Source organism: Physeter macrocephalus, chromosome 6, assembly GCF_002837175.3.
Source record: "Physeter macrocephalus isolate SW-GA chromosome 6, ASM283717v5, whole genome shotgun sequence".
NCBI lineage: Eukaryota > Metazoa > Chordata > Mammalia > Artiodactyla > Physeteridae > Physeter > Physeter macrocephalus.
Window position 1 is genome coordinate 89,318,126 of NC_041219.1, and position 9,875 is coordinate 89,328,000.

The 9,875-nt window shown below is 56.0% G+C and overlaps 1 protein-coding gene across 1 annotated transcript; it reads left to right on the forward strand.

The window, feature by feature from the left end:
* Positions 1-6,141: 6,141 nt before the first annotated feature.
* LOC114486514 (acid-sensing ion channel 1) lies at positions 6,142-9,504 on the forward strand. The gene is made up of 3 exons (XM_028491508.1): positions 6,142-6,503; positions 7,083-7,278; positions 9,469-9,504. Exons 1-3 carry the CDS (start codon positions 6,142-6,144, stop codon positions 9,502-9,504), a joined length of 594 nt encoding a protein of 197 aa, XP_028347309.1.
* The last annotated feature ends 371 nt before the right edge of the window (positions 9,505-9,875 follow it).

Consider the following 9,875-nt stretch of genomic DNA (forward strand, 5'->3'; position numbering starts at 1 on the left):
GCAGAGAGAGGAAGGTGTCTCCAGCCTAGGGAACCCCCAGACCCAGCCATGACCCCCAGGAGTGCTCCTCATTTATGCAACTCACTAAACACTATTGAGCAGCTGCAACGGCCAGGCTCGGGCCAGGTCCTGGCATCCCAGAGCTGGAGATTCAGTCCCTGCCCTCAAGGTGCCCAGGATCCAAAGCACCTACTGAGTGTGGGCAGAGCACAGTCCACGGCCGATTGCCTGGTCCACAATCCTTCCCCTTCCCCTCTTCTGGAGGTCAAAAGAGCCGCTGCCCACTCTGGGGGAGCACCCTGCCTTGGGAAGATGGTGTCAGGGGAGGACAGACGACAGGCCTGCTCCCAGGGCAGCCAGAGCCCACAAAACAGAGAGCAGGCAACTGGAGCAGGAGGGAACTGGAGATCAGGGCTGGGTAAAGGACTAACCAGGGAAGTTTCCTGGAAGAAGAAAACCCCAGGTCCTCTGTGGGTCTTTTGTTTCTCCTTTGTTCACTCTTCTCAAAGGCCCAGAATTTTAAAGCAGTGAGGGATCTTAGCAGTCTCTTCCTTATTTCCAATTCTCTACTTCTCCATCCCGTTACCTTTACTCTCTGTCTTAATCTCTCTCCTCCTCCTCCTCCCTCCCCACATCTGCCCTTTTAATCTCTGCCTTGACCCCAGTTTCTCTCCCTCTTTCTTGCTCTCTGCCTTTCTCTGTCTCCTAATCTATGTTTTCTCTTTAATCATCCCTTCCTTCTGAAGCCATGACTCCCCAGATGACATGATGACACACAATTTGGGACGTGTGATGGGAGAAAGGTGGCCGTCTGCCGGACCCCCAGGGAGGAAGGGAGGAAAAAGAAGTGTCCATCGTGGTCCTGGATGTGCAGATGAACTGCCAAGACCCTGAGAGAGAGACAACAGTAGCAGTATGGGGAGAGAGCCCCCAAAGGTGTACTTGTACAGGAAAGAGACTAGGCTACCCAGAGAACTGGGAGTGAGAGGTGCTGGGAGTGGGTGAGGATCAGAAGAGACCCCTTCCCGACTGCAGGGGCGGGACCCAGCGTAGCAGGCAACCTTGAACCCACTGATTCCTGTAGCAGATATGGTGCCCAGTGAACAAAGCACTACGTTCTGAGACCCATATTATGTTGGAGAGAGAGGGGTGATGTGGGGAGAGGGGGAAGGCGTGGAGAGTGAAAAGGGGCCAGAATGAGAGGAGAACATGGAGAGGAGAAAAGGGTGAGCCCCCAAAAGATGGAGAAAGCAGTGATTTGGTGGGGGGAAGGGAGGAAAAGCTAAGTGGGGCAGAGGAGAGATTAGCAAGAGGAATGGGGAAGAAGGGAGGACAGGATAGGATAGGCCGGGGGTGGGGGGTAGGGTAAAGGCAAGGGTAGCAGAGAAATGAGGGAGGAGGTGAGATGACCATCTGGACCAGGGTGAGAAGATGAGGGTCAAGGGGCAAAGTGGAGTCCGGAGGGGTGGGGGAGAGGTGTGTTGATGGGTCTCATCAGCCTCAGGTCCACAGCCCCTTCCCACTGTCTGCTAATTAACTCCTTAACTGTCTCTGCATTTGCTGAGCTCACAGATGAAGTGGCTGCAGACAGATGGGGGTATGTGTGATTTCAAGCACGGGGAGCAGAGAAGAGCTGCCTAGGGGTCCCAGGGGACCTTGCCCCCCCTTTGCCCTCCCCCATCTCCCCCTGTCTCTGAGAGGCTGGAGGGTGCTTCTGCACCTAGAGCAGATGGGACCATCTGCAAGGGAAGTGTCCATGGGGAATTTGCCCCATCAGCCTTTCAGGGATGAAAGTAATACTTGCCACTATTGATGAAACACCTACTGTTTATCAGGCAGACATTTTTTCATCACTGTGGGCATTAACCAGATTTTATGGTTTGTGGAGAAAGGGAGGCTCAGACAGGTTAAGGAACTTGCCCAGGGTCACACAGTGCTGGTGTGACAGAGGTGGGATTTGAATCCAGGTCAGCATGATGCCAAAGCCCTGGGTGGGTCCTAGCCCGATGCCTCATGCAGTGGAGGGAGGGATATCTCCAGGCCTATTTCTCTCTCAGCCCCAGGAGAGAAAGGGTACTGAGGTCTAGAGACTGCAGTGACCAGAGAGGAGGGAAGTGTGGACAAGAAGCTGGGAGGAGGCTGAAGGAGCTAGGATCTGTCAAGGCCTGAATAAGAGGTAGGTGGGCCCAGAGAAGCAGAAAGAAGCAATGTGACACTAATCACAGCCCTTGGATCCCTCAAGTGTCATCTTACCAAAGCCAACTTCCCCTTTTCCTCATCCCTGTGCTGCAAACCCCTGTCAGTATGACTTGCCCCTCTGCCCCTCGATGCTGTCCCATCCCTCAATTTCACTCGGTTTCTGCTAGACTAGATTCAGGTGGGTGTCAGCATGTTCATCTCTCTCCTGACACTGAGAGACGTTGGCCCATGTCTCCGGGGCCAATCCTGGGGCTGGACACAGGAAAAGCCTCAGTGGAGGTTTGCCGAAATGTACAGGGCAGGGATGGGGGGGATGTGTGCAGGGGTCCATCTCACCTCAAATGAAGAGGAAACGATAGCGAAAGGGACTCGGGTTGTACATAAGAAAGAACTTCTCAAGCTGGGGCCTGACACACAAGGAATCATAACTGAAGCCTTGATTGAGACCCGTGGATTCTGAAGATCAAGGTTTCTCAAGACTGACTGCTATATATTACAGGTCTTAAAAAGTTGGGAAATCTGGGCCCCACCTCCGGAGATTCTGATTTAATTTGGTCTAAAGCAGGGCCACAGCAGCAGCAGTTGAAGAAGCTCCACAGGTGATTCAAATGAGCAGCCTGGGCTGAGAACCACTGTCAGATTCTGCCCTGATTTGGCTGCACTGGTGGTTTTACCACTGGATTCAAACACGAATGCTAATAATGATAGTTATTACTTATTGAGGATTTACTAAGTACAAGCTAATGTTCTAAGCAGTTTCTATGCATTAGCTCATGTAATTATCAGAAACTCCTGTGAAGTAAATGTTATCCCCATCTTACAGATGAGGAAACTGAGCTCAGAGAGGTCAAGGGACCTGCCCATGCTAATGAACGGCAGGACCAGGTCTGGAATCTGAGATTGCCTGATTCACACTTATCTTCCCCCAGACTCCTCCTGAGGCTGCTCCTTGGCCTCAATCAGTCCTTGCCTGCCTCCACCTCATCTCATCACCTTCCTTCCTCCCCCGCTGCTCCCTCAGTAACATCCCAGGTGACTGAAGCAATTTGCAGCCATTTGAAGAAGCTCCATGTGTCATTCAGCCTGCAAGGGTGGGGAGTTAGGGGAATTACAGATGCTCCAAAATGGTCCACCCCTCCTCCCGAGGACACTTGGAATTCAGGAATCAGACTCTGCCCAGTGCTTCCTCAGGTCCCTGCTTGGGGCCCTCCCAGGCTGAAATCCCACTCCCAAATGCCCCTTTTGGTTGATTCTAAGTACCTGGGAGGGTGCTGCCACCCAGTGGCTACCCAGGGACATGGCAGCCCTCCGGAAAGGCCTGATGCTGCTGGACAGCTCCCCAGTTCAAGAGGAGAACCTAAGATCCTCCCTTCCTTTTGGTCGCACCTTGCCCAGGTACCTAGTTAATGGATCCTACTCTCCCTCCTCTGCAGCCCTAAGCCAACCCTCCCTCGAGGGATCTCCAGTTCCCTTCCCTGGCTTCCCGTGTGCCCCGTGGCCCCAACCCCTCACAACTTCTCTTCCAACTTCTTTCTACTGTGCCAGCCCCTTCTCATTACAGGTTCTCATTCTAACTTAAAACCCTGGGAACACACCTCTCACCTTCCTCTCCCTGAGCTGCACCAGCCCGCAAGTGGAGCGAAGGAGTGGTTAGAGATAGAATTCTGGTTCCCCCCCCAACCCCCTCCTCATCATCTGACACCGTCAGACCTCAACAGTCTGCCAAGAGCCCCTAATGAGCATCAGCAAATTAACAACTTCCCTTTGATTGCTTCTTCTCTGTTAATTGGATAGGGAGGGCCCCCCAAGACCTCTTAGAGAGGAGGAGGAGAGAGGTGCGAGCTAGAGGAGAAGCACCCCTACCCCCCAGGCCTGGTCTCAGTGCCTCAGAATTCAGCTCCATCCCTGAGTACAGCTCCCCCTTCCACCCCTTCCTCATCCTGCCCACCTCCCCCCAACACTACACCCTCCCACAGCCCCGCATTCCCTTCCCTTTCCCTGTTTCTTGACTTCAGTCCAATTTGCCTTGACCTCTGGCTGTTTCTCCCTCCTTCTCTCTGCTCCTTCTTTAGAGGTTTGGCAGTGAGGAGCTGCAAACCTGCCCTCCCCAAGGCAAGGCCAAGGCTACAAGGATGGGGTTTGGGTGGCCAAGGCTGCGTGTTTGTTTATATATGTACATGTGTGTACAGTGTCACATGTAGGTGGGGAGCAGGGATAAGAGCAGGTGAATACTTGTAAGCTCTTGAGCTCCTGCCCTGTGGGCCAGGCTTCTGGGGTGTGTGGGTGTCTGTGGGGGATGCGTGTGGCTGTGGGTGGCGTGGTGTGACTCTGGTCTGTATATGTGTATGTGTCTCCACACGGGCAAGTGCTTGAATCAGTCAAGTGTGGCTCGGAGCTTGCCTCTGTGTCTGTGTGTGTGTGTGCGCGCGCGCGCGCGCGCGCGTGCCACCAGAGGAAGCAGCAGCAAGAGGCAGGAGCATCGATCCGAAGGAGACAGCGCAGGGAGGGGGACGCTGGGGGCAGACACCTTCCCCCCCGCGCGCGCGCGCACACACACACACACACACACCACACACAGTCACACACAAGCCATAGGGCCTCGCAGGCAAGGGGACGGCTCCGGAACCGGAGGGAGGCAGCGCCGCCAAGAGCGGCCGGGAGGAGGGGGCGAGGCAGCGGGGGGAGCCCTCGATCCCGTTCCCCGGTCCGGGGGCCCCGCGCGCACACCGGCCCAGAGACAGCCTCGCAGACACTCGTAGGCGCGCACGCGCACCCTCTCCCCTCCCCCTCTGCCTCCCCTCCCGCCGCCTCCCGGCCGGACGATGGATCCCTGCAGATCCCGGGGCTGAGAGCACCGCACACCGCGCACCACGCCAAGCCCGGGCCGACCGAGCCGAGGCGAGCGAGGGAGCGCGCGCGGCAGGCGTACGGAGCCGAGCCGAGCCAAGCCGGGCGGGCCGCTCCCTGCAGGGTTCTGCGCGGCGTGCCGCGGCGGCCGCCGGCTCCCGCTCCGGGCCATGAGCCCCTCCGAGGCTCGCCGCTGAGCCCGCGTCCGGCCCCGCGCCCCAGGACCCGCCGCCGGTTGCCGGGTTCCCGAAGCCCCCTCAGGTGGGTCTCCGATCCCCCCTCCTTTGGCTGCGGGACTCCCCAGCGCCCCGAAGCCGGGACTTTCCTCCCCTCTAGCTTTCCCCAGCTTCTGGGGCGGCTCAGTGGCTGGGGAGGGGGGCGGGGGCCGAGCAGGGGATCTGGCTGCATCGAGAAGCTAGAACGGGGTGGGGGGGGCGTCCGGGGCGGGGACAGCTCGCTGTCAGAGGGAACCGCGCCCCCATCTCTGTGCAGCCACCTCGGGTTGCCCTCTGCCCCCACCCCACCCCCACCCCAAACATGCACACATACAGCCTGCGCCGTTCAGAGAACCGGAGACGCCGGCAGGTGAGGACTCAAGTGGGCCCCTCCCCACCTCCCTGGGGGGTTTCTGGCCCAGGTCTAGCTCATGGGGGTGAAAGCCCAGTTCTAGGGACACCCTGGCCCGGGAACTCTTGACCCCGGGTTCAGCCCATTTGGGGGAGTTTTCGTCTCCAGGATGGGTGGACATTGCCGTCCCAGAGTGACCCCACATCTGGAGGAAACTCCTGTGCCTGCCTGTGGGAGCACTGGGACTTCCCTCTCATCCTCGGGTGACTGCATCTGGGGTCTCCCCTGGCCTGGGAGTCTTCCCTAGGAGAGCATTGTCTTGGCCTAGGCTGACTCCCAAACCCCTGCATTTGGAGGAACCCTCTTCTGAGAGTGTGTCCCCCAGCCAGCCACTTCTGGGCTTGCACACCAGAGACAGTGACCTCTGGAGATGGGGATGGACACATCTGGAGGGATGCTGTGTGTACTCTCATCCCAGGACCATGACAGACTCCCCCACCCCCTTCCCCCAGGATCCCCTCGGCCAGGATGGAACTGAAGGCTGAGGAGGAGGAGGTGGGTGGCGTCCAGCCGGTGAGCATCCAGGCCTTCGCCAGCAGCTCCACGTTGCACGGCCTGGCCCACATCTTCTCCTACGAGCGGCTGTCTCTGAAGCGGGCGCTCTGGGCCCTCTGCTTCCTGGGCTCACTGGCTGTGCTGCTGTGTGTGTGCACCGAGCGCGTGCAGTACTACTTCCACTACCACCACGTCACCAAGCTCGACGAGGTGGCTGCCTCCCAGCTCACCTTCCCTGCTGTCACACTGTGCAACCTCAACGAGTTCCGCTTTAGCCAAGTCTCCAAGAACGACCTGTACCACGCTGGGGAGCTGCTGGCTCTGCTCAACAACAGGTGGGAGGTTCCCACCCATCCCGGCCGCCAGACCGCCTGTCAGGGTGCTTCCTCTCTAAGCCACCATACAGCCCATACCACCCTGCCCTGCAGCCCCCCAAACCTGCCACTCACAGCAAAGAGATCGGGGTACTGCCAAGCACTCAATTAGAGGCACCCAATCTCTGATCCCAGCTGTGAGACACGGCCACACTCCCTGGAGTGATCTTTGCCCACCCTCCCGCCACTCTGTCTCGATATTCTCCTCCCTTGGGGGATCCGGGCATACCATCTTTAAAGGGTAGAAACTATGGTATAAAAGCCATAGTTCCTGCCCTGATCTCTCTGCCCACCCATGCTTACCCATGTGCTCAGATGCCCAGCCCCTGGGCAGCCACTGCCATCCTCTGCCTTCTCAGACCCCACGGGGCAGATCCCCTAGACACGCCCAGCTCTCCTTTCATGCCTCTGTCCAGGGCTGGATGCTGCCCTCCCCCCAAGGTTGGGCATGGGACACCGGAGGCCAGATGGAGGCAGGAAATGAAGGTCCTGCCAATCCATGCACTGCTCACACCCCCACCACACCCCACCCTGCTCCAGGTATGAGATACCAGACACACAGATGGCAGACGAAAAGCAGCTGGAGATACTGCAGGACAAGGCCAACTTCCGCAGCTTCAAGCCCAAGCCCTTCAACATGCGCGAGTTCTACGACCGTGCGGGGCACGACATTCGAGACATGCTGCTCTCCTGCCACTTTCGTGGGGAGGTCTGCAGCGCTGAGGACTTCAAGGTGGTGAGTGAGCCCCCTGGCTGGTGTGGGACGTGAGTCAGCCAGCCCCCAGAGGAGGAGGAGGCTAGGAACGGGCGGGCCTCTGGGGAGGAAGTTGTGTGTCCCTAGGGTTCGCTTCTGGCAGGGGGGTACTTTGTTCAGCTCAGGGACGCATTTGCTCTTTGTGAGGGCCTCGGCTTCAGCCTTGTGTCCATGATGGCAGGAAAGAGAGCCTATAGTGTGTGTGCACACGCGTGCACACACACACACACACACACACACACAGCCTGGCAGGGTCCCTGACCCCATCAAGCTTACCTTCTGGGCCACAGGTGTCAGAGCTGGGGGTGGTGAAGGGTAAGCTGCAGCCTTGTTACTCAAAATGAGGTCCGAGGACCATCATCTGGGACCTTGAAAGAAATGTAGGATTTTGCCACCCCACTTCCCAGACCTACTGAATCAGAACCTGCAGTTTAACAAAATCCTCAAGTAGTTTGAATTAAAGTCTGAGAAGCACCATGAAACATGGTAAATAGGGAAGTTTTCTCTTAAAAAACTGGACAGGTAATTCTCTCTATGCCACCCGTCCCCTACCCCAGCCATTTACACACACACACACACACACACACACACACACACACACACACACACATACACACACACTGTCTGATTGGGTTCCCCCCTTGCCAACCCACAGAGTCAAGGTCTGAGGAAGAAGAGATGACTTGGGGTACACAGTCATGGCTGAACTGGAGACTGCTTCTTAAAATGGAGATGCCCCACAGATACTCATACCCTCCACACACAGATGGGGCTGCCTCAAAGCCAGCACCCCAGGGAGGGTTAGGGGAACTGACCGGCATCTCATGTGCCAGGTGATCATGGGCAAGTCATACAGGTTCCTGGGGGGTTAGAAACAGGCAGGGACTGTGGAAAGGGGCCAGAGGACCTGGAGCCATGTATGCAAAAGTATACCAAATGTGAGGGTGATGCTTGGAACTCTTCCAAATGCTTTCTAGACTGTCCTTCAATCCCCTGGATGAATAGTCATATTATCTCTATTTAACAAGCTGAGACACAGAGGTAGAATGAGTTGCCCGAGCTCACAGAGCTGGTTAGTGACAGACTCAGGATTAGAACTCATGCCTCATTCAGTCCCAACGCAGTGTGCTCTTTGCATTAATATTGCTGACCCTGGAGTCATCATGTCCACTTCCAGTTCTGGCAATTGCTCTTGAAAACCCAGGCTCCCCTAGGACTCTTTTTCTGTCCATTCCTGCCCCCAGTTCTCCACTCTCAGATCCTCCCCTTTTCTCCCACACTTGCTTGCTGCCTCCATAGCATTATGGGAGCATGAACTGCATTTGTTTGTGTAGAAAGGTTGGAACCATAGTTATGCTTGTTTTTTCCTGCTGAAGTTATACACGACTTCCCAATCTCTTTAAGCCTTTATCTGAGACCAGTTTCATGGGCCTCTGTCAATACTGCTGGACAAAGTTTACATGACCACAGTCCTTGCTGAGCCAAGCTCATAGGGGGCTTAGCATGATGCAAGAACCATTTCCTTCCCACTTTTCCTTCCTCAAAACAGGAGAGTGCTGGATTCCCCAGGGCCCAAGACCAAAGGGCTCCCAGGCTGACCAACTATATTCCCAAGGGTAATAGAACTGTAGTTGAAGGTGGAAGTGAAAGCCAGAGCCCTCCTCCTCTGCAACATACCCCACACACAAGCAAAAGGAACCATCAAGAAAGATAGAGAAAACCCATTAGATTGAATGGTTTGTAGTGTTTGGATGAGGAAGGGAATTGCTTGGCTCGACCTGGGAAGGTGCTAAGGAACGAAGTGGCGTTCATAGAAAGTATACAGTTGAGGCTCCATCTGTCCCTCACGTCCAGAAAGATTCCAAGTGGTGATGCTAAGATATGTTTGGTTCATGGAAATGGAGACCCTGAAATGTGATTGGTCCATGTTGTCTGAGGGGACAGCCCTACACAGTCAGATGGAGATACGATTGGTTCACAAAGTTCTGGAGCAGTGTGAGTTTCTCTTGCTGGGAGAGAAATACATGGCTAGGATCCCACAGGCCCAACACTGGCACTTCTTGGTTCTGGGTTGTCAGGGACCAGGTTTTTGCTGTCTCTGAGCCGATGTCAAAGGCCTGACCCTGAATGTAGCTGGACCCAAACCTCTCAGACCTTCCTCTGCCCTCTCAGGTTGACCTCAACAGCCCCTTTCTACTCTGCCCGTAAGAGATGTCCCTACACAGACAGGAGTCTCATTGTGAGCCCATGTCTGACATCCCCCTGGTGGAGAAGAAGAGCGCTGGCACTCTCCTCCAGCTCCCTGGCCCTGAGGGGCACAGATACCCCTTGCCTGGTGCTCTACCTTCTCCCTCCTCTCCCCGGTCCCATAGTTAACATCTGCCTCTCCATCCTTGCTGGTCTCTGCTAGGACACGAGGCGTGTGTCTAGCCCCTGGACAGATGAGGCACTGACAGAAAACATCTCTCTCTCAGGTCAGAGCTTAGGGGAGACCATCTTGGCATCTCCTGCTGCCTTGAGAGCAGAGGTTCTTTTTTTTTTTTTTTTTTTTTTTTTTTTTTTTGTGGTACGCGGGCCTC